The sequence below is a fragment of the Chelonia mydas genome, chromosome 1 (assembly GCF_015237465.2).
Source record: "Chelonia mydas isolate rCheMyd1 chromosome 1, rCheMyd1.pri.v2, whole genome shotgun sequence".
In the NCBI taxonomy this organism is placed as follows: Eukaryota; Metazoa; Chordata; order Testudines; family Cheloniidae; genus Chelonia; species Chelonia mydas.
The window spans coordinates 45,146,142-45,170,706 of NC_057849.1; the positions used below are offsets into that span (position 1 = coordinate 45,146,142).

At 43.3% G+C, this 24,565-nt stretch overlaps 2 protein-coding genes across 12 annotated transcripts in view; one reads left to right on the forward strand and one right to left on the reverse strand.

Moving 5' to 3' along the window:
- Positions 1-5,292, reverse strand: part of LNX2 (ligand of numb-protein X 2) — a 90,205-nt gene extending 84,913 nt beyond the window's left edge. For 3 of the 6 annotated variants that reach the window (XM_037891558.2, XM_037891552.2, XM_037891548.2), the window contains exon 1: positions 5,052-5,292. The gene's annotated coding sequence lies outside the window, so the exon portion shown is untranslated. The remainder of the gene's footprint in view (positions 1-5,051) is intronic. The other 3 variants (XM_043531225.1, XM_043531214.1, XM_037891561.2) reach the window with 1 other exon arrangement.
- A 1,023-nt stretch (positions 5,293-6,315) lies between these two features.
- The window catches only part of POLR1D (RNA polymerase I and III subunit D), a 30,987-nt gene continuing 12,737 nt past the window's right edge, over positions 6,316-24,565 (forward strand). For 2 of the 6 annotated variants that reach the window (XM_043531227.1, XM_037891570.2), the window contains exon 1: positions 6,797-6,960. Coding sequence is in view for 2 of the 6 variants with exons in the window: in XM_043531231.1 (XP_043387166.1) it covers positions 6,935-6,960 (26 nt within the window). In the remaining 4 variants the exon portion in view is untranslated. Of the gene's footprint in view, positions 6,961-14,102; positions 14,300-23,852; positions 24,302-24,565 lie in introns of those variants that run through there. The other 4 variants (XM_037891580.2, XM_043531231.1, XM_043531235.1 and 1 more) reach the window with 4 other exon arrangements.

Here is a 24,565-nt window from a genome sequence, read left to right on the forward strand (position 1 = left end):
AAAATGCTTAGATCTTCAAAACACATGCTTTCTTACATTCTTGCTGTACTGAACAAACATTATCTTAACCAGATTAATACGTACTTCCTTGAAGCTCACAATTTCATCTCTTTCTTTTCCCTATCCAAAATACTAAAAAGGGCACATGAAATGAACACCTACCAGGTTATTTATGGAATTAATATTCATTGACACAAATGCAAATCTAAAATAATATAATGGTTTACAACATAAAAATCATACAATCAAAAAACTCTTAACAATTAAAAGCTATGACATGTTTACATTTTTGCAAAATATGCTGCAAATATGTCAGGACATATGCAATCATATTGCCATCAATAAGACAACAGTACCGCTAACAGAGCTATGAGCTGGAAAAGTATCTTGGAGCTGGCGTGCCCATTGGATTTGACACACACCCACACAAACTACAGGTTTCATGCAAAATATGAAGTGCTTTGGTATTAAGCATGGATGGTTAGGTTTATTCCACCAAATTTATTCCTGTTAAGCCTGGATCCTGCAAACACTTACGCACAGGTTTAACGTCAAACACAAAAGTAGACCCATTAGCTCCAATGAAAATACTCATGTTTAAAATTAAGCCCATGAATAAGTGTTTGCAGAATTGGGGCCACAAAAAGCACGCATTACAACATTATTTTTTATTGCACTATAGACACCATGACCCAACAATTACATAATTAAATAATGACAGTTGAAAGGATTTAATTTTCATCTTTAAAAGGCAATACACTTTCTGAACAAGTAACTCTACAGGTCTACTATAAGACAATTAAGAAGCATGCAAGTCAGTGATTTGATATTAACCAATTGTCATTGCAAATAAAAGTCAATACAGAGTTTTTAAATACGGAAGATCAACGACTGACTGAGATTTCATGTCCTCTGTTGTCTTCTACAGCTCCGACAAAGAACATTTTGCTTTTAAATTAGTGCAGTTTTCTTTTTAGTTACAACATTTAATACTTAATAAACAAACTACATCTTACTGATTTCTGAAATCAATTTAGATTAATCCAATAAATAATAAACACTCTCTCTATATATGTTTCACTTTTAATTTTAAAGTGATACTCTCAACTGAAAAAATGCATTGGTCTGAAAATGTTTTACTTCCTATTATTATTATTATAAGTGCAAGACTAAAATAAGAAAATCTATTTTGTTCCATTTTCTTGTTATGATTATACATAAAATTTTGTCAATTTCACTCTTTCCTCTGCACTGTCTATTTCAACTACACGAAGATTTATTTTAAAAAGTACAAAACTGAGATTATAAAACATATGAGTGAGCAGGGAGACTTAGGGGCTTGAAACTACTTTAACTTATCTTTTGAATTAGGTTAAATTTCAATGGGATGATGGGGCTACTTTTCATTAGAAGCTAACAAACTTGCTTGTTGTCAGCAAGTAAGTACATAGATATATGCACAGATATATTTTGTTGTGGTGGTTTGACACACACTACATGCACCACACCCCTGATTCTTAGACTGTTCTGTGCAGGTGGACCCTTACGCCAATACCTTGAAGTTAGCAAGGCTCCTGGGAGAGCAGACCCTTGGTGCCAGTGCAGCTTGCAGTACCATGGCCTATATTTCTTGTAATCAACAAGAACAAAAACATGGTGCCCACTTCTCTTCCAGAACTGGATCCATGGTTTATAGCTTTGTTTAAAGTGAACTAGTTTTTTTTTTTAAAGTTGCTAGAATAGAATCCATTCATATATTCCATCACAAGAAGCAAAAATATTTAAAACCCAATATTTGAAAATCATTTCTTCCTTTACTTACTTGCCCTGAGTTCAGGGTTCTCTACCCTGCCTGAGTTGATGATGTTACTAAATGCTAATACAGGATGAAGATGCAGCCAGATTAGGAAAACAGTACAGAATATTTTAGTTTAAAATAAACTTTAATTGTTACATTTATCCATGTATTTTAGTGATTTAGTAAAGCAAACAGTTATTTTTATTTTTTTTAAATATATCATTTCAGTTCACTTTAGACTAACAAAGTAGTTCTCTTTGCATTTGCTTCTCAGCCTGGTCTAACTTTCCATCACCAAAACACTGTATTATTTTATGTAGCACCAACCACAAAGGAAGATAAGATTCCTACTCCAAGAAGCTTAATTACAGAAGCAACGCTAACAGTGCTCTATTAAGTCATGCTAATGTTCTAAAATTCGTATTTAGATTATGTACCTTGTTTCCATTCTGAGGAAATTTGTTTTAATAAAGTCACAGCAGCATAAGGCACTACATCTTTATTTTCAAAGTGGAAATGGAGCTGGACACTATTTCAAGCCATCTGATGTTTCTTCCTAAGCCTCCTTGATCTGCTATCTGCTTGTATACTTATGATAAAAATCAGCAAACCAAAAGAAATGGGAACGGCAATAAATATCAGCCATTCAAATTGTTTATTTCATTAAATGAAGAGTCTAGGTCAGAATAGTTTCTCTTTTTAAGAATAGGTCAAATGCACTTACGATTTTGAATTTATTTTCAGAGACTATCTTCAAACATACACTGAACTAATCTGTAACAAATATTTTAATTTTGTATGAAGACCAAAAAATAAACCCACAATATAATGTAATTAAAAAAAGGAATTAAATTAAGCTCAGAAGTGCTTAATAGTGGATTTCTGCAGATGTAAACAACCAAATAGTATGCATTAACAATATGGTAAGGGACAGTCATATTTGCCACTGCCACATCTAAAACAATTGGTTATTCACTTAGCTGACTGAATACTAATATTTTTTTCAAAATAAAGAATTTCTAAAGCATTCCTTGGAAAAATTCAGTTGTTTAGCAGAAGACCAACCTAGCTTTTACATTATTTTTCTGATAGAAAAAAACTAGAGCTCAAAAAAGGAAAAAGCATGTGTTATTTAAAAAGTAGACGTCTACATTTAAGTTCTGAAATGGCTGCCTGTTCTACATGCTTCTGGGAAAGTTTACATATGTCTATGGTTTTCTTTGGCAGGGTTGTAAAACACACAACCGTAATCCAGTTCCTGTAATAGGGGCTTGTTTACAGCTGTTCTTTCTTCCTCCAACACACTCAGTAATTCAACTCCTTTTCAGACCTTAGTGCTCTTTCATAAAATAATATCAAAGTAAAATAGATGTATTTCAATATCTGACAGAATAAATGCATCTGTAGTCAATCCTCTGTACATAAGCTAAAGCACAAACACATCAGTTTTGGCGCACATGCAATTTAGGATTAAGTACAGTCTTGAGCACATAATGACAGTTCAGGTTTGGGAAGAGAATTGAGTAGTTCTTGGAAGACACCTAGTGTGCAGTTCCATCCAGAAAATACCCATTTTTTCTCCTTCATTGTGTTTAGTACCACAAGCACCAGGAAGAAATCCCATTTCTTCTCTACAGGGATGAGAAATGGCAACAGCCAGCCACAGGGGGCAAGGTAAACCCTCTTCTCTCATTACATTTTTGCAACGATGACATTGCCTTTGCTTTTTTCTATCCTCAGAATGTGTGGGTTTTGTTGTTTTTGTTTTGTTTTTTCCCCCCAAAAGGTAATAACTTATTTATATCCAAATAAAAATTTGAATATAGACAAAGTCAAGCTGACGGTCAACAGACATATTTAGGCAGCCTCTGCTTGCAATGCAGGATTTATCCAAATCTTCTGTCTGAAAGGTATGAAACGTGGGGAGGGAGGGGGGGGGGAATTCACAATCTCCCAGTTACAGTGATGGGAAATGCAGTATGTCAGAATTTGAAGGAGCATAGAGGGTAATCACCACCAACATATCCTCAAGAAACAGTAAATCTGCCTCAAAATACATGTTAACTACTTATGCTAAACAATCGGTTTCACCTCATACTTAGCTTTGACACTCTGAGTATGTTTCCAAGACCCGAAGAAGAGCTCTGTGTAAGCTTGAAGCTTGTCTCTCTCACTAACATAAGTTGGTGCAATAAACGATATTTTCTCACCCAGCTTGTCTCCCAGTAAGAGGCTGACTCACCTACTTCACAAATCTCTAACATGGAGAAGGGACTGAGAGAGAACTATGGGGAGTAGGAGGAAAAATCAGTCTCTCTCCCCACCCAATCTTTGACCAGGTTGAGAACCAGTGGAGATTGCGAATACTTTTATTTACACAAATATAAAACAAAACTTTGAACTAATCCAGAACTTCTGAGGTATGCATATTATTATCCTATATAAATACATGTTCTCATTACTTTTATCCTAGCCATACTCACTGCATGTGTTTTAGGCCCCGCACCAACCTTGTTTGCATAGGCTGACCCCTGTACCCCAAGCAAAGCCTCAGTAACCTCAATGGGGCACTATGTGGGGGTAGGAGTCCACCCAAGCAGATCAACTTTCAGGATTAGGACCTAAAAGCAGTAAGCTCCTTTGAGGCAGGTACTGTGCCATTTTATGTGTTTGCACAGTGCCCTGCACAACAGGGCCCTAAACCTGACTAGAACCTTAGGGCACTGCCACCACAACATACATAAAGAATAATAGTCTTCCAGAGACAGAGAGACAGCACAAGGGGAGATGGAGATATCATTATCAACACCCTACCCCCATCTGCCACTGAGTGGAGACTGGGAGACTCGTGCCCAGGAAGAGAAGTGAGTAGTCATCATCATCATCAACCCACCCACACATCCTCCCCCAAAACAGACCCTGTCCCCGTGAGAGAGGAGAGGAGCCTCCCTCACACACACTCACACAAGAAACAGAACTGGGGAAAGGAGAGAGATTATTTCCCTGCCTTCAGATTTCAAGCACAATCACTATCTGTGGTCCTGAGCGCAGGTTTTTACTACCCTGGTCTGATATTAGGTTAAAGTAGCAGCCAGTTGCCAGAAGCCCACGGGGGTGGAGATGTCACCACCAGCTCTGATACAGAGCCCAGGAGGCACCAGCCAGCCCCCGAGCCCACTGGCAGCCCAGCGGCGGGGCACAGGGCATGGCGGCGCGGCGGCTCTAGGAGCGCGCAGCCTAGCAGCGAACTTACCCCGACCGGCTTACGCCGCCGCCGCCTCCTCTCCGGCCCCGACTCAGCGCGGCACCCGGGTCCTGCTCATCCCGCGGCCGGGGGCTGGCTCCCTGCCCCCGCCCGCGGCGGCTCCGGCTCCGCCTCCCGCTGTCACCGCCAAGCTCCTGGCAAGAGACAAGCGCCCAACTCCGGGCAAGGACTTCGCCGCACGCCTCACCTGGGCTGGCCGCCGCCTCCTCCCCCGGGCAGCGCCGCGGCCCGAGTGACGGCGCGGCTCAGCCACTCAGCCGCCAGCCCGGGGCCGGAGGAAGCTCCGCAGCCAATGGGAGCGGGGCCAGGGCGGGACCCGGCTGAGGAGGCGACACCGGCCCGGCGCTGGGGTGTCCTCGCCGCTCGCCTGATTCCAGCCGCACACGCGCCCCGCGGGGCGGGCTGGGGCAGCAGCGGGGAGAGGTTAACGGGGAGGAAAGGGCAGGTGGGTGTGGAGCCCGGGGATAGGCGATAGGTGCCTGGGAAGCGAGGGGAGGAGTGATGGGAAAGGGGTTTGAGGCGGGTCTGGCAATAACTGGATTTAGGGAATGAGCGATATTAGACTTGAGATGAAATGAGCGAGGGAGGAGCCCTGAGGAGACCAGGGCGAAGCAGTAGGAGGATGAGCTCTGGATACATAAAAAGGAGGGATTTTTTTCCCCTTTGCAGGCAACCCATTCTACGTTACGAACTGTGGCTAGCTAGAGGCCGCACTGGAAACAAAAATTAGCTTTTTTTAGTTCACAGGTTGCTCCTCTGTGCTGGGTTACATGCAAAGCGAAGCCACAGTTGCAACCACTAGTGGGGATGAGGGTAAATAACCCTTGTCTGTGTGTATATAAATCTCCTCACTGTATTCTCCACTTTATGCATCCGATGAAGTGAGCTGTAGCTCACGAAAGCTTATGCTCAAATAAATTGGTTAGTCTCTAAGGTGCCACAAATCCTCCTTTTCTTTTTGCGAATACAGACTAACACGGCTGTTACTCTGAACCCCTTCCCCTTTTGTAGCCTGGTTACTGTCATGTTCACGTCCCCCGCAATGCAGCTTCAGATCGTGCATTTTCACTGCTGGTCCCCCTTTGCCTCCAGCTTCCCTTCCCCAGTCACTGGCACCGGAGTCATTGCAACCCCACTCACCAGCCCGCTGCCGCTGTCCGCCCTGTGCTGGGCACCAGGGTGATCAGTGGGTAACCTCTGTAGCATCACTATTATGCAAAACTTGGGGGTGGGGCGAGGGAGAGACGCCCTTTGGGATGGAGGCTTTGGGGAAATTGTTGGGGTTTCTCTCTGGGGCGGCGGAAAGGAGGCGTCACGTACCCAGCAAAGCCCTCTGCGCCCATTTTGAGAGAGGAAGAGCCTGAGCACAGAGCAAACCCCGCCTGCCCCCCATCTCCAGAGGGAAATTAACACACCGAGGGAGAGGGAAGAGCCTATGGGCAGCGGGTGTTGGGGGGGCCTCCTCCCCAGTGCGGCGAATCGGGGTCGATAAGGCCACGGGCGTTGGGGGCCTAGCCGCCACCTCCAGCACATGGGGCAGCAGCAGGGCCCAGGCCCGGCAGAGGGTGGGCGGGATCCGAGTCCCCCTTGGGCTCTGCCCACCCCGGGCCTTGCTACACCGTGGGGCGGTAAGAGGCACCCAGGGTACGCGTCGCTCGCTTCCCCCCGCCCCCGCTCCCAGCTGCGGCTCGCCCCGCCCCCGCCCCCGCCCTTCACGGGGTCCTCACTCCCGCGGCTCCGCCCCTTCACTCCTCCCCGTTCCCAGCCGCGAGCAGCGGATGGGCCCGGCCTACGTCTGTACCTGAGCCGCCGCCGCCGCGGTGTTTCTGGCCTAGCGGGGGCCGCGCCGCATCGCCCTTCGCCCCGCCGCCATGGAAGAGGACATGGAGCTGGAGAGGTGAGAGGGGCCCTCCGGGGTGTGTGTTCCCGGGCCCTGGGGCGGGGTGGGCCCGCTGTGATCTACCGCGCCGGCCTGGCGCACTTGTTCCCTTTCCTGGTAGGCCCCCTCCAGCCCTGGGGGATGGAGCAGAGGGGTGTGGGGGCGGGGGGAGCGCAGGGATGAAGAAATGAAGAGTTTGGGGGCGGGGTTACCTGGGTAGTTCCCTCTTGAGTTTTAAAAGTTCAGTTCTAGACCCGCCCCTTGACATCCTCCTGGTGGGAAGGGGTCATGGGTAGGGCTCGTGGCCACTCCTGTGCCAGGCCTTTGGGGGAGGCGGCCCCACGACGGGCTGGTGCTGGACCCAGTAAAATGCACATTCGTCATGTCCTCTCCCTCCTCAGTCTGGAAGTGCTTAGCTAATCTTTCTGCTGTCAGGTAACAGCAGCTGATTGAGAGCCCACCTACTCGCTCTGGTGTGGGGCTTGAGAAAGTAAATAACCTGCGTTTGTAGTTCAGAGGGACCATTAGAGAGCCTTGAAGAGAGAAGCTGGAGCACTTTTGTTTAGGTTTTAGAGAAACAGCCGTGTTAGTCTGTATTCGCAAAAAGAAAAGGAGTACTTGTGGCACCTTAGAGACTAACCAATTTATTTGAGCATAAGCTTTCATGAGCTACAGCTCACTTCATCGGATGCATACTGTGGAAAGTATAGAAGATCTTTTTATACACACAAAGCATGAAAAAATGGGTGTTTACCACTACAAGAGGTTTTCTCTCCCCCACCCCACTCTCCTGCTGATAATAGCTTATCTAAAGTTATCACTCTCCTTACAATGTGTATGATAAACACCCATTTTTTCATGCTTTGTGTGTATGCTCTTTTCATGCTTTCCACAGTATGCATCTGATGAAGTGAGCTGTAGCTCACGAAAGCTTATTCTCAAATAAATTGGTTAGTCTCTAAGGTGCCACAAGTACTCCTTTTCTTTTCACTTTTGTTTACTGTCTGTTGTTCACTGGTGCTGATTAAAGTATTGAAATTTCGTATTTTCCACTTTGTTATAGAGAGACCCTACAGCGTTCTATGCCATATAATAAAAAATGAATCTTTTTTTTTTAAAGGGGGTTGCATTAATGTCGATGCTTACAGTTTCACTTATCTAAACATCAAGCCTGCATGGCCTGGAATATTTGGGAGGACAGGGGTCCCAGTTTACAGAACACAAACTTACTTGCAGGAGACCTTTGACTTTAGTTTGAGAAGTAGAATTGTTTTCCTATTCCTACAACATCAAGTATATTTTACTTTTACCTGTCTTAGACTATATAAGTGGTTTCCACATTGATGTTGAAGCATATACAGTATACTATCAAAAACATTTAAGATGTACTTTGCAGTACATGGAAAGAGGTACGATAGTATTCCAGGATTTCTGAGGCTGCCGTTCTTTATGGGAGCCCTTTATCTCCCTATTGCAATATCATTCCCCTGTCCCTGTTGTGAGGCAGTAGTCTGATTACAAGTGGATGCATTCAGGAGAGTAGTTTATCACAGAGGGAACTCAGGTTATTTGTGAGAAAAAACAGGGGCATTGAAGATACTGCTGACTTTCTGTTGAATTCTGAAATCCTCTGTTGGATTGGCTCAAGTTACCTCATTGTCTTACTCTATCCCATGGCCTGGTTATGATCTACTGGAAAATATAACTACCGATATTAAAAGTGAGACTAGTGTGCTCAGAAGACTTTTTGGACACGTGGCCCACAATTGTGGAATTTGCTTCTGGGAAGACTATGAGCCTCAGTGTCTTCATAATAAAATGTAAACTCAACTTTTTCAAACTCCTTACTTAAGGAAAAGCATACTTGTATAAAACAAATAAATGAAACCTCCCTATTAAATGAAGAAAGATGGGAGATTTTCCATGATCTCTTTAATAAACTTGTGTTGCATGCCAGTACCAGTTATGACTGCAACTAGATCACAGTGGAAGTTGGAAAAATAATAAGCCTTGTTTTGTTAATTGAAATGAGAAAAGCCTAATCTCTGACTTTGTATTTATAGTCAAATTGTGACTACATTGACTGGAATAACTTTCAGGGAGAATAAAATGACTGATGTTTTGCATTCTGTTTGGATGAGATCATTCATTCAACTACGCAAATTGACTTATCCAGACGAACACATTCAGTTTAAATGCAGGTTCATTTAGTTGACTGCAGTCATATCAGACCTCTGTTTTACTTTCTGGTTTGGAAATGGATCAGAAGCACCTACGTTATTGGTAAATCTTGTTGGTGTTATGCTACTTATTGTAGAATTGCCTGGGAGGAATGACTGAAATAATAGTTCTGCAGCATGACTTGTCAACACTACAACTAAACCATGTATAAACAGAATCTCATGTGAGATTACCTGTTAGCAGTATGTCTAACGATGATAGCATGGGTAGTGGCAAGGCAAGCTTCCCCCACTGCTCTCACACCCAACTATAAGGAACTAACTTTATGGCTCCATTTACAAAAAATAACTTGTTGCCCCCACTGTCTGCCTCCAACTGATATTGTAGATGGGACAAAGATAATAGTTGTGCTGGTGGAAGTGAGGAGATAATCGGGCCTAAGAGAATTTAATGATCCATTTGCCTCTGTAGTTTTTCAGTAAGACACCTTTCCCCTATGATCTTAAAAAACGACTACAACCGCACTGGTCTGACATATCAAACTAAATAAGAATATATCATGGTGAGGGGTGGTATTGGCAAAAGTTTGTGATGGCTGCATTACTTGCTGTAGCAAATCTAAACTATACCATCATGACTTCTACATCTGCCACACACATGTTACAGAAAAGCTATTTTAGGGATGTTTTTAAAGAGTTTTAAAAATATTTATTTGAGCTATTTTTAGGTGCCTTAGCTACCATGAGTCCAAGTGCTCAAGGAAATATACAGGTTTATAACAATGACTTAAAATAGTGTTTTAAGTATCTACAAGCATTATACATTTAAAGTCTGTTATGGACACCTTCTAGGTCTAGAGCACCTGCTGAGTCCCACTAGGAAGCCAGAAGTTTTCCAGACAAGGGAAAAAATTCTAATTATTTGTCCACATGCAGCTAAGACTACAGTCTGGTGGTCTGACAAGAGAACTTGGTTGTCCCAAGTTTCTGGTAGTAACTTCATTCTCTCAGGCAAATTAAATTGAAAGATAGTTGCTGCTTTGATGGTCTAAAGCAGTAATACTCAGACTGAGGCTTGCGAGCTGCAGGTGGCTCTTTAGTATGTCTCCCGTGGCTTTTTGCAGCTCATGATATTAAAACAACGTGTGATTTACTTATTAACCAATCAGGATGCTTTTACTATGTTACTAACCATTTGTAGTTGATAAAATAATAACACTTGGTTAGTCATTTTGCTGTGACTATATCCATCTATCTTCCCCCATCATTATATATATATATATATATATATATATATATTCCCCCAATCATTTATTTATATATTTTTATATATTCCTCCATCATACTATTTAAATATGAATCGTAGTACTATAATAAATGAAACAGTGAATTCACACTACTATGGCTCTTTTGGGTAATGTTGATCGCGAATATGGCGCCTGATCCACTGAGTTCTGATATCACTGGTTTAAAGACAGTGCTCTACATTCTGTTCGTTCTGTTTTGGATTATTGTGCCTGGTTTTCTCACTTTTATTCTCCTTTTTTACTGTCACTAACTCAGTTGGTCTTATGTTCTGTATTTTTCTTGCTTTAATATAAATTAAAATGTTACTGTCACCAGGAATGATGGATGCTGAATTGGCTACCTCTTGTTATGTGACTCTTACACAGTCTGATATTTAAAGCAATGAAAAAGCAGTGACTACAAATACCTGCAGGTTGTAAATAAAGTCACGTTTCTCATTCACCTTTGCCACTATCTATGGCAAGTATGCCATAGAGCTATGCATGCTCCCCGCACTCCCCCGCCCCCCAATAATTTCAACTCCTTTCTGATGGAAATTAGAGGCTGGCAATTTCCTCTGAACATCCTATTATTAATTGGAGAATATCCAGAATATAAATCTGAAACTTTTCATAGCCTTATTAAGATACTAGGCCAAATTCCAATTAAATGTAATTGATGCTGTGCGTATAACTTACACTTCAAGGGATAGGTATGCAGGGTTATAAAAAAAACTAACAGAAGAGTGTCAAAGTGTCTGACAGGGCTGGATTATTTTTCACCTCCCCTGTTCTTACTTTTTCTTCCCTGTTCTACACCTTTGGCATGTTAGTTGTTCACAAAACCATTTAAGTCCCTGCTCTGAAGATTTGCATTCTAAACAATAAAATCTCCTACAGATAAAATATCCTACCTTGGGCCCTAGAACAACACAGCAAATATGCAGTCTTCTGGGAATATATTAGAGGTTGTTGGAGAAAGCGTTGGATATACTTTTCCTCACTCATAATTTCTTCCACAGTTGCCAAAACATTTCACAATTCCTGAATAGCATGTCCTACTAGAACTGCCTTCCAAACCTAGTTTGCAGTGTCATCTATTTGAAATTGTTTGTTGTCCTAGGTGATAAGGCCCTTAGCATCTGGAATAAACTCCTTATAGTATTGTAAAACAATGGGATGTAATACTAAAAACAGTTTAACTTTTTGAAGTGCACAAGTTGCACTTAAAATCTAAATCCTTAAGCTATAAAATTGCATGTTAGAAAGCAAAAAGAAAGAGTACTTGTGGCACCTTAGAGACTAACTAATTTATTTGAGCATAAGCTTTTGTGAGCTACAGCTCACTTGATCGGATGCATACTGTGGAAAATACAGAAGATGTTTTTATACACACAAACCATGAAAAAATGGGTGATTATCACTACAAAAGGTTTTCTCTCCCCACACCCCACTCTCCTGCTGGTAATAGCTTATGTAAAGTGATCACTCTCCTTCAATGTGTATGATAATCAAGGTGGGCCATTTCCAGCACAAATCCAGGGTTTAACAAGAACGTCTGAGGAAGGGGGGCGGGGGGTAGGAAAAAACAAGGGGAAATAGGTTACCTTGCATAATGACTTAGCCACTCCCAGTCTCTATTCAAGCCTCAGTTAATTGTATCCAATTTGCAAATGAATTCCAATTCAGCAGTCTCTCACTGGAGTCTGGATTTGAAGTTTTTCTGTTGTAATATCGCAACTTTCATGTCTGTAATCGCGTGACCAGAGAGATTGAAGTGTTCTCCAACTGGTTTATGAATGTTATAATTCTTGACAGCTGATTTATGTCCATTTATTCTTTTATGTAGAGACTGTCCAGTTTGACCAATGTATATGGCAGAGGGGATTGCTGGCACATGATGGCATATATCACACTGGTAGATGTGCAGGTGAACGAGCCTCTGATAGTGTGGCTGATGTTATTAGGCCCTGTGATGGTGTCCCCTGAATAGATATGTGGGCACAGTTGGCAACGGGCTTTGTTGCAAGGATAGGTTCCTGGGTTAGTGGTTCTGTTGTGTGGTATGTGGTTGCTGGTGAGTATTCACTTCAGGTTGGGGGGCTGTCTGTAGGCAAGGACTGGCCTGTCTCCCAAGATTTGTGAGAGTGTTGGGTCATCCTTCAGGATAGGTTGTAGATCCTTGATAATGCGTTGGAGGGGTTTTAGTGGGGGGCTGAAGGTGACGGCTAGTGGCATTCTGTTATTTTCTTTGTTAGGCCTGTCCTGTAGTAGGTGACTTCTGGGAACTCTTCTGGCTCTATCAATCTGTTTCTTCACTTCCGCAGGTGGGTAGTGTAGTTGTAAGAATGCTTGATAGAGATCCTGTAGGTGTTTGTCTCTGTCTGAGGGGTTGGAACAAATGCGGTTGTATCGCAGAGCTTGGCTGTAGACGATGGATCGTGTGGTGTGGTCAGGGTGAAAGCTGGAGGCATGTAGGTAGGAATAGCGGTCAGTAGGTTTCCGGTATAGGATGGTGTTTATGTGACCATCGTTTATTAGCACTGTAGTGTCCAGGAAGTGGATCTCTTGTGTGGACTGGACCAGGCTGAGGTTGATGGTGGGATGGAAATTGTTGAAATCATGGTGGAATTCCTCAAGGGCTTCAGCGGCACTGCTGTGGGTACCCGCATGGCCCCACAGTATGCCATCATTTTTATGGTTGACTTAGAACAACGCTTCCTCAGCTCTCATCCCCTAACACCCCTACTCCACTTGCGCTATATTGATGACATCTTCATCATCTGGACCCATGGAAAAAAATGGAATTGAGGAATTCCACCATGATTTCAATAGAAAGGCACAATATCCAAGCACCCGTGTGTTGTCAGATGCTGGCGGCATGTGAGTGTTCTGTCAGTGTGCTGTCCCAGTTCTGTGGAGATAGCGGACGCAGCAGACCTCGATCGAACTGCCCAATAAAACCACAGACCCATTTCAGTAGCGAAGGCACTTGGCAAGGTTTATTGTCGATGAAGCATGGTATTATGTCCTATACGTGCTACAAGTATATTTAACAGATGCATGCCCATGACAATGGATGCAGCTCAGTGAATGGCGGAACTTTCCATTTCCCCCTAGGCTGGCCAAAGACACTCCCTCTGAAATTCCTTTTTATACCCCAATACAAACAAGTTACGTACTGCCCCTCTGACGTGTCTAGTTACTGCCCCTCTGATGTGGCTAGGTACCACCCTTTACCATGTATATGTTGGTTTAATCAAAACATCTCTATCCATCACACTGTCATCCTGACCTTATCTTTGAGAGGGGGTCAGTGTGTCCTTGTGTCATCTTTGGGGAGTGTGTGTACCCCATAATTCTGTGTTCTGGTACCACACTTCTCGAATGTGCTTGCAGGGGTGTCCTGTGCCTAGTGCTGCTTAGGAGTGTGTGTGTTTTTGCAATACCAGCCCTGTTCTGGCCAGGGTCTGTGAGCCTGCCATCAGGAAGAGCCTGACTTCTGCTCACAGCCTGACTTTTGCTAACTTTGCTTTATATTAGCAGGACTTGACCACTACTTTAATTCAGGCTTCAGGCTTCTTATACCAGGCCTCATGTCTCAGGCTCTCTCTTTCTACTACACCAAGCATATAGAAATCCTATGAAAACCTATGCAATTATAACTATAGTCATTGTGATGGTTTCCCCCCAGGGTGCCACCTGGAACTGAGGTACCACTGAGCCCCCTCACCTGCCAGTCAGGACTCCTTCTCATGCTCTTCTGCTGTGACAAGCTGAAAAGCTCTACAGCCTGCACTTTTGCCAGCAGTCATACAGATCAGGACACACCCAGCTGCAGTTACATGCAGGCTATCTGACCAGCTCCTGCATAAGAAGGTTACACCCAAGGTAACTCCTAGCTCCCCAGGCACGCACCCCCTTTGGTGTATAAACCCAAAATTATACCGTCTTGCACTGGACAGTGAACTGTACACTATAAGCTCATAAAGTTCGCCCCGTCCCTTAATGTGGAGAGGAATATGCAAAAGCATTTGCCCTTAGAGCTATGATTCCCATATGCTACACTCCAACTCACTGGTTTAGATAAAGCAGAAACAAGTTGATTAACTAAAAAGAAAAGGAGTACTTGTGGCACCTTAGAGACTAACCAATTTATTTGAGCATAAGCTTTCGTGAGCTACAGCTCATTTCATCGGATGCATACTGTGGAAAGTGTAGAAGATCTTTTTATATACACACAAAGCATGAAAAAATACCTCCTCCCACCCCACGCTCCTGCTGGTAATAGCTTATCTAAAGTGATCACTCTCCTTACAATGTGTATGATAATCCAATTGGGCCATTTCCAGCACAAATCCAGGTTTTCTCACCCCCCCCCCGCCCCCCACACCCAAACCCACTCTCCTGCTGGTAATAGCTTATCTAAAGTGACCACTCTCCTAACTACAAAAGATAGATTTTTAGTGATAGCAAACAGATCAAAGCAGATTACCAAGCAAATAAACAAAAAATACAAACTAAGCTTAATCTACTAAATAGATTGGATATGAATTAGCAGATTCTCACCCTAAGAGATGGTGCAAGCAGGCTTCAGATTCTTAAGGGGCAAGCTGCAGTTGCTTTACAGCTTGGGATCCCCAGGTGTTTCATTCACAGACTAGACATCCCTTTAGCCTGGGTCCAGCACTTCCCCCAGTTCAGTCTTTGTTCCTCAGGTGTTTCCAGGAGTCGTCTTTTGTGAGGAGTGAAGAACCACAGATGTCACTCCCTGCCTTATAGCTTCTGCATATGGCGGGAACCATTTGTTCCAAAGCTTGGTTCCCAGACCAGTCTGTGGGGAAAAATACTGGCATCCCAAGATGGAGGCATCCTGTGGCCTGGTCACATGTCCTTGTAGAGCAAAGCATCCGTTACTTACAGGGTGTTTGGAGCATTCTCAGGACAGCTCACCAGGTGGGAGATAAGCTTCTCCTAAGGCCTGTTGTTCTTTCTAATGGCCCATTGCCCTGAACAGGTCCTTCCCACCCACTATCTAGACTGAAAGTCTAGTGGGCATTACCCAGGTGTAACTACATTTGAAATACAGATACATAGTCAACATTTATAACTTCAGATACAAAAATGATACATGCATGCAAATAGGATAATCATTCAGCAAATTATAACCTTTTCAATGGCCTCTTACATGACCCATTTGCATAAAATGCATCATAATTATGCCATAATCATATCATAATAATATCACTGAAGAATATGGAGTGCAGTGTCACAGTCATACTCCCATCCTAAAAGATATTCTGGGGTCTGATGGAGCTCTTAAAAGACAATCATCAGTAGAGGGACAGTTCCTGCTGGGGTTTTCACATAGGTATTCCCTTGGGTCTTCCCACTCTTACCCAACCAGAGTACTCTCTTTTATATTGTAGTTCTGACCACACCTAATACCTTATGCACATGCATGCAGGTGTCAACCTTCTTTCCCTTATCTGAACTTCCACATCCCCTGAATATTGATTGGGATGCCCCATTTCTCATAGGTTGTTTGTAGTTCCTCGTATTCTCCTTATTCATCTACGCATGACATGTACCCTACGGTCAAGATAGATATTCAAAGGTCTTACAATCGGGTGTCTCATGGTTTTGGACAATATGTTGCGGCCTATTGCAATACATTTTTCCATAACCTCACCTATTGGCACTTCTTATGCGGTAACCTTGCTGGCATAGGGTTATTCCTAGGTCACGCATTCATGTCAAGCTTTCTTAAACCTATGGCCTAGTCTGGCTAAGCTAAAATCTTACAAGTCTCATCCTGTTGGCCTTGTGTTTCGGCCATGCTTTACTAATACCTAATGCACGCTCATCACTCTTAAATACTTAATCTTCTACTTCTATAATCCTACAATTTAATCTGTTTAGCATACAGGGTGAAATTCCTTCCTGATCCAGGCCTCCTGACCTCTGAAATATGAGGAATGATATATGCTTCAGCCTAGGTAGTGTAATGGTGGTGCTATTCTTGCTCCTATGACTGACTTTGTTTTTGAATCTCATCCCACTTTTCTTCTTCAAGTAGATACAGCTGTGTGTGCTACTTAGGTGTATGCATGCCCAGCGCACCAGAGCCAGAGAACTTTGCCCAGCAGTGCCCAAAGGGACGGCACTCACGCTTTGTGCCCCGGGCAGGGCAGCACCACCCCAGCCCCCTCAGTTCCTTCTCACTGGGTGTGGTTACAGTCAGAGCTCCATGCAGTGTTTCACCCCCTGCTCATTGGTCTGTTTTTGAGAATTTTTTTCTTACATATAGCCGTTCGTAGTACCTCTGGGTCACTTTGTTAGTTTAGTTATAGTGGTTGTCTACTCTCTCACCAGGGTTCAAGTGCTGTCTGTCCTGTGGGGCGGCCATCCCCAGCAGTGACCCCCACGTTGATTATATATGAAACCCATCTATAAATGATAAATGGATGACAAAATGAACTAATTGGCTATAACAGTCTTGCAGATGAGTCTCTAATGGTCCTGGTCAAGTCATTGATCCCAGAGAATTTTTTTAAGAGATGTTAGTCTCTGTATTCTTTGATAAAATGAGCCATCTCTAGTTTTGTAAGACGCTGTACTGATTTTGGTACCTGATTGTGCCCACCCTGTAAATGGTTGCATTGTAGTTGTGAAGCAATTCCTGTTTGAATGTTACCTGTATATGCAGTGTTGTTATAGCTGTGTTGGTCCCAGCATATTAGAGAGACAAGGTGAGTGACTTTACCTTGAAAGGTCCCTTGAAATATGTGTGAACTCTTTATGCTAAAGAATCTGTTCCACCATGTATTTAGCTGTGACACTCTGAGTCCATTTCCCAGACCTGAAGAAGAGCTCTGCATAGCTTGAAAGCTTGTCTCTCTCACCAATCGAAGTTGGTCCAGTAAAAGATATTACCTCACCCACCATGTCTCCATTCCCTGTATAGTTCATAATGCACTTTAGGATCCTGGCAGATCAAAGGTGCTATTACAGTTGAAGCTAGCAGCGATAGCTAGAAATTACCTAACGCTTTCTATCATAAGAACCTGTTTTCAGTTGCTTATATCTTAGTTGAACTTAACCATTCGGTCTAAAACTTTTCATGCTAGGTGATTTTCAGCAAAAATGAGCCATCCCTTTCCAGGAATGAGGTTAGGGGAATATATGTTGTTTGGCTTGACTTTACAGCCTTAACTTCCTTTTTTTTTTCATATATAATATAAATTTAGGTTAGAGACTTTTTACACAAAGTATTCTTTGATCATCACTTAAAATATGCAGCAAAATTTTAATCATTCAGGAATATAAGAAGACTAGGGACCATCCTTTCCTGCAAGGAAAAGAACCTCTTGTTCTCACCAAACTTATCTCCCCAACAGACCAATCTATTGTAATAATTTTGGTCTTCTTCCGATCATTCAAAAATATGCAGGTTTTGGATGCTTTTGCTGCTCATGTTATAAATGATGCCAGTATTACTTTAGTTGTGGCATTCCTTTGGGATCAGACCATGCATCAGTTTTATTAATTATAGCTCCCTACGTGCTTTGGGCTCTTCTCCTCATGTGGAGGTTTTGACTGTTGTGTGCTAGTCCTTTCCTTCATTTATCTGGTATTGCTGTTCTAATAGTTGAATTCAGCAGTTGCAAGAACGTTTGTATTGTACCCAAGCTTTATAACTGGAGACAGCTAGGAGTGCTGAGTCCCGGAGAGTCCTTTTAAAAGCAAATATAGAACCTATTTACACAATTGTGAAGCCTTTGGCTGATTTGTGAGGGAGTATAAATTCAGCATGTGGAAATACATTACATGGAAGATACTCTTAAGTGTTTTCCCTTTGTCTTTATACCACTCTCTTCAATTGACTTTTCATAGTCCTTGTGAGTCAGGAGGGCTTTCTGAAGGCACAGCAACAAAAATTAGTGTACTTAAAAGAGGATTATTATGGATATAAAGACTCAGATTAGCTAGGAAGAGACAGATCAATGAAAGACTGCTGGGTTGGGTGTCAAGTCAATCTGAGTTGCAATATCATTTATAGACAAATACAAATCAAAATGCCTGTATTTTGTGTGTGTTAGTTTTCATATAATCCAGTTCTATTTAGCTTCACTTAATTGATTTGTAGTGTTTCTAACAACATTTTAACTGTAGTTTATATTATTGTAAAAATATAATTGTTCCAGACCCACTTAATTCTTTCAGGTATAATTAAATCATAAAATAACATGAGATTCACTGAATTTTAATCTACCTTTGACACAGATCTTTCAAAGAACAGAATTACAAAGATATTTTGCGGAGCGCTGTGATGAAAGTCAACACTTTTACTTTTTGTTTTTCTATTATAATCCTGTCTTTTGAAGATTTGGTATCCTAGATGTCTCTAAATGCATTATGTTTTCTCATGATACATAGCTTATCAACCTAGATGCAGATCTTTTTATTTTTTTTTATTCTCTCAAACTTGCCTTCCTCCACAGTTTTAAATAGCTTATCATCACTCTCTCAAGTTAGAGTGGGGAAATGGCACTCTCAAAGGAGGAAATTTGGAAGTTCTCTACTGAGGCATTTGAAAAGGCTGTTTACAGTTTTCTGTTTAGATTTTAGGCATTGAAAGGCAAAAAAAAAAAAAAAAAAAAAGGGGTGGGCACACCACTCGTTTCACTATTCAGTATGTCAAACCTGAATTTTACTTAAATGTTATTGAGACTTGGTAAGATTGCCAAGAGTAGCAAGATGGATCACAAGATATCCCTCTGTTAATGTTACCGAAATAGTGTGGAAAAGGACAAAAGGGCCTGACATTAGCACAAAACGAAAGATAATTGGGAAACACCATGGGATTGATTTACAAAAGCGCATGCACAATTGCATGTCCTGACTTGCACATAGGAGGAGTTGTAACTGTTTGCAAATTAGGTATTTGCTTATGCATATGAGCATTAGAAACAAATGGCAATTTTCATATGCAAATACCCAATTTTCATGAACAGTCATGGTAATTGCATGTGTAAACTAGACACACAACTTTGCACTTACTTAAAAAACTAGCCCCAAGCTATTGAGGAACAAAGTATTGGTAAAGTCAAGCTGATAATCTTACCCAGGGAGCTGGGGTCTTGTAGAGAACTTTATAACGGTGCTCTACTTATAAAGTCAACAAGTGGGAGATCTGACACAAGAATCTCCCTCTTCTGGGGCACCAATCAGTTATCCTATACTTAAATCCTCAAACCACACTGCTTCTGCAAAGCCTTTCAATAATGAATCCCCAAAGAAAAAAGTGGTGTGTGTGTGTGTGTGTGTATATGTGTGTGTGTGTATATATATATGTATATATATATATAAAAACACCTGCAATTTTTAAAAAATAGACCTTTTGCTCCACTAGCGTATTTGTCTGTCTGATGTAGATAATAAACCTTTTGTGGCAGGAACTTTTTTTCCTCAGTGTATCATGTAGCCAAAGAGCACGAAATTAATAAATTAAATAATAAATACTAGTGACTGATTCTGAAGACCTGACTAGGGAATTTCATGTCAGAGAGTTGCTTGGTGGAAATGATTATAATGTGGTAAAATGTTTCTGAGATAGTTGGATGGAAGTGGGCAGAAACATCTTTAATCTTGGGAAACCACATTTTTGGTGCATTCCAAGGCCGCAATGTAGCCATGCTCTGACATATATTCTAACTGGATGTATTTAGCAGCAAGGTCAAACTTTTTCCATTATTAAACAGACCAGTGCAAACGGACATCTTGACTGAAGAGATTAAAACAATATTTGTAGAAAATTCTTTATAAAATGAAATAAACAAAGAAAGGAAAGACAACCCTGGCAGCTGAAAATATATGGAGGTAAAAAATTCCCTTTTTTTTTTTTTTTTTTTTTTTACAAACATGTTCTAAAGGGAACCAGTAAAGACGTACTGTAGGACAGAAACAAACTGATACCCCAACAGGTGACGTTTTGTACCAGCAGGTTCTTATCACAATGGTCAGCATATCTTGATCAGCAGACATGAATTGTTATGTAGCTGAATAAAATGTTCTCATTAGATGCTGAAAACCTGTTTAAACAAGTATATTGCAAATGGGTGCATGATTGGGCACTACGATGATGATAAAACCACTGGTGTTGTGCTTGCAAATTTAAACAATATAAATGGTAATAAGCCATTGGACTTGGATGGTTTATACCTCAGAATAATAAGATACGTCTGTGTGAGGATGTAGCAAACCAGTTAGCCTATATGTTCAGTCTGGTACCACATCAGAGGATTGGAGGGTGGTTTATATTACCCATCTATTGTTTTTCTATTAACATGAACCAAAGGCCTATAAAACTAGTTAGACAACTCATTTCTACCTCAGACTAAAATTAACTAGTCTAAAGAGCAGACTAGTTTTTGGCTCAAGGTTGAAGGTACAGGAATTATAAATAGTAAGTTACATAGTTTTACAAAGTATAGATAACATTTTGTAATATGAGTATGGCTATTGACAAAGTGCTATGATGTTGTCAAGGAACCACATAAATGCATCAGTCTTAGGCCTAGTCTACACTACATGGTTAGGCTGATGCAAAGCAGCTTACATCAATTTATTTGTGTATGCATCTACGCTCAAATTGGTCTCCCACCACTGTAAGCGACCCATTATGCTGACATAGTAATATCACCTCCCCGAGCAGCATAGAGCCACAGTCAATTTATTTTACTCCTGTGGGAATTCAGTGCCACTGCGTATGTGCAGAATTCATGTCCCCCACATATTAATTTGCTTCCCCGCAGAAAAATGACTTTCTGACAGGGAAGCAAAGGGAAGCTGCAAGAGCAGCCATGCACCACTTCCTAGCTGCGCAGGTACATCGTTTCAGGCACCCAGAGCAACCGGCGGAGAGGTAAATCATCGCAGGGCTGGGAACACCCCAGCCTGTGGCTCCTAGCCTGAGCCAGGATCAGCTGCTAGTCCAAGCTGGGCTAGAGGCAGGAGAGGATGGGAATTCCTCTTCCCCTACAAGGAGTGGCTGGGGCTGTGTCAGACCCACGCATCTGGACCTCCCATACCCAGACACCCTGGCCAAGCCTCACCCCATACACCCAGAACCCCCTTAGCCCTCCATACCCAAACCCCACCCCACTGAACTTCAACCCGTGCATTTGGAGCCCCCCTGCCTCCAGACCCCCACCCCTGCACCCAGACCACCCCCCACTGAGCTCCCTGCACTCAAGCCCCCACCTGATGAGCCCCACCCACCTGCAGCACCCTGAGCCCCCACATCCAGATCCCTATACCACTGACCCCCAACTAGCTGCACCCAGACTCCCACCCCACCAAGCCCCACTCCCCCAGTACCCAAACCCCCTGCTGAGACCCCCATGCCCAGACCCCTCCACTGAACCCCAACCACTTTCACCTGGAAGCCACTGCAGAGTCCCATTGCCCCTGCACCTGGAACCCCCTTCCCCCAAAGAGCATCTGTGCATCCAAATCCCCCCACACCTAGACCCCCGGCTCGCCACTGAGCTGCCTGCACCCAGATTGTCCCACACAGAATCCTCTCATCCCACACCTGGATCCCTGCACACTGAGCCCCTCCACACTTGGATCCTGCCCTGTTGAGCCTACCTGCCCCACACCTGGTGCACCTGGCACAGAAGGGCAGGGCCCTAGGGTGTTTCTGGGGCAGGTCCAGGCCTTGTGCTGTGTCAGGATCGGGTACAGTCTCACCACTGAGTCTATGTCCCAGGGTTGCGGGTAGAGAGGCTGCAGGGTGATCTCCCACCTTCGTGCTCCCCACAGCCATGCTGGAGCCTCTCTGCATTTATTTATTGACGAATAAAACTTTCGGAATTTTGAATTTTCTGGTGCAGAATGCCCTCAGGAGTAGTATTTAAGTCAACACAGTGAGTGTGTAGACACTGCGTTAATTATGTTGACACGATCTGTCCTCCAGCAGCTGTCCCACTGTGCCCCACACTGACCACTCTGGTCACCATTGTGAATTCCACTGTCTAGGGGTCATGGAGACCAGACGGTCCTCTTTCCCTTTAAAGCCCTGCTAATTTTTGAAATTCCTTTTCCTGATTTCCTGGCTTGGTGAACACACCCAACAGCTCTCCATTGTTGAATGCAGCTGCCCAATTCGCTGTGCTGGTTACAAGCTCCAGACATGCTCCTGGCTGGAGCAGACAAGAGATATTGGATCTCCTGGGCTTGTGTGGGAGAACAGGCTGTTCAGGCACAGCTATGGACCAGCTGTAGAAATGTCGACACCTACAAGCAGATTGCTCAGGAGACGCAGGAGAAGGGCTATGACAGGGACCAACGGCAGTGTCAAGTGAATAACAAGGAGCTGCAGCAGGCATACCAGAAGGCCGGGGGGCCAAGCTGCAGACCTACTATTTTTACAAAGAGCTGCATGCCATGCTCAGCGGAGACCCCAGCACCACCCCCAGCAGCCCCGTGGATACCTCCATGGAGCCCAAATCACAAGCCCCTGCTGTGTACACTGAGGAAGGGAGGAGGAGATGGTGGATGAGGAAGAGGTGTATGGGGGACAGGCAACCTGTGGATCCAGCTGTGCAGTGAGCCAGGATCTGTTTTTGACTCCACCACAGTCCTGCCAGTCAAGCATGGTGGGGGTAGGGATTTCATGTAAGTGTGTAGATAAATTGTCAGTAATAGGGATGGCACCCCCAAAGAGGCAGAACACATCTTTTGACTTTACTCGTGCTAGAAGAGGTAGTAGTACAACCAAGAGAGAGAGAGTTGGTATCTGCTTTTTGTTCCTCTCGATAGCTAGGTCGGGGGCGGGAGGGATGTGGTGCAGTTTATTTACATACACAGAGATGTCCCTTGAATTCTCCTGAGAGATCTTGATGAAACTTTCATGGAGGTACTCTGCAGTCCTCCACTGAACATTTCTAGGGAGGGCTGCCTTTCTTTCTCTGAAGTAGGACACTTTCCCATGCCGCTCAGCAATGTCAGCCAGCACTGTTGCAGTACACAGGCTAGTAGCATATGTGCCCAGGCAGCTTCAGGACACCAACAGCAGCTGTGCTGTCAGTGCCTTTGTTACCCTCAGGATTAAGGTATCCGGTAAAATCACCGTGGCCTGTGGAAAACAGTGCCAGTATTCAGTGCCATTGCTCTCTACAACTAGAATCACGCAACCGAGCAGTTCTCTCCTCATTTCCCCAACCCCAGGTGGGCAGGCCATATTCACTGTGGCAAGTATAGTGAATGGCACCGTGCACAAGCAGTCCACACCAAAAGCAAGAATGTAGTGCATAAAGCTTTAGGGGAGCAAGGGAAGTGAGTTCAGCATCTTAATTTTTGCTTTCTATAGTAAATGCACTGACAGTGATACTACTGTGTGTTTTATCTTCAGCTGCTGCCACTGCAGCGGCCTTCAGGGTCTCCCCCTCCACACCCGTGGAATGCATGAGCCAGACAAGGAGGAGAAAGAAGAGGACTCAGGGGGACCTGTTTGAGATCCTGCAAGCCAGTACTGCATCAGACAGTGAGCACAGGGCTGGAGGATGAACATTGCAGACAGCCTGGAGAATGAAAGAGTGGAGAGGAGAGAGTCCAATAAGTCCCAGTAGGAAAAGGAGAGGGAGATGCACCAGGACATAATGGGCCTTCTCAGGCAGCACACGTGTGCTTCAGACTCCGGTGGACCTGCAGGTTCAACAATCGCATGCTCAGCTCCCTCTGCAGCCCACCGAGAACTCAGTATCAGGATCTCCCTAACATTCCCTGTGGCATCAGGGGTCGCTGCACTATCCCTACCACTCCACTCTGCAGGACATTAAAGACAATCACAGCTTCACATACCTATACAGACCTCTGAAAGCCATGGTTGGTGTATGTGTAGCTGAAATGGACATGAATGTTCTTTCCCTTTCATAAGTTCTGTTCTGTTAATTTATTACGTTGTATTAAGTTTTTTAGTGTACAGTAGAATCTCAGAGTTAAAACACCTCAGGAATAACGGTTGTTTGTAACTTTGAAATGTTCGTAACTCTGAACAAAACATTATGGTTCTTCTTCCAAAAGTTTACAATTGAACATTGATTTAATACAACTTTGAAACTTTACTATGCAGAAGACAAATGCTGCTTT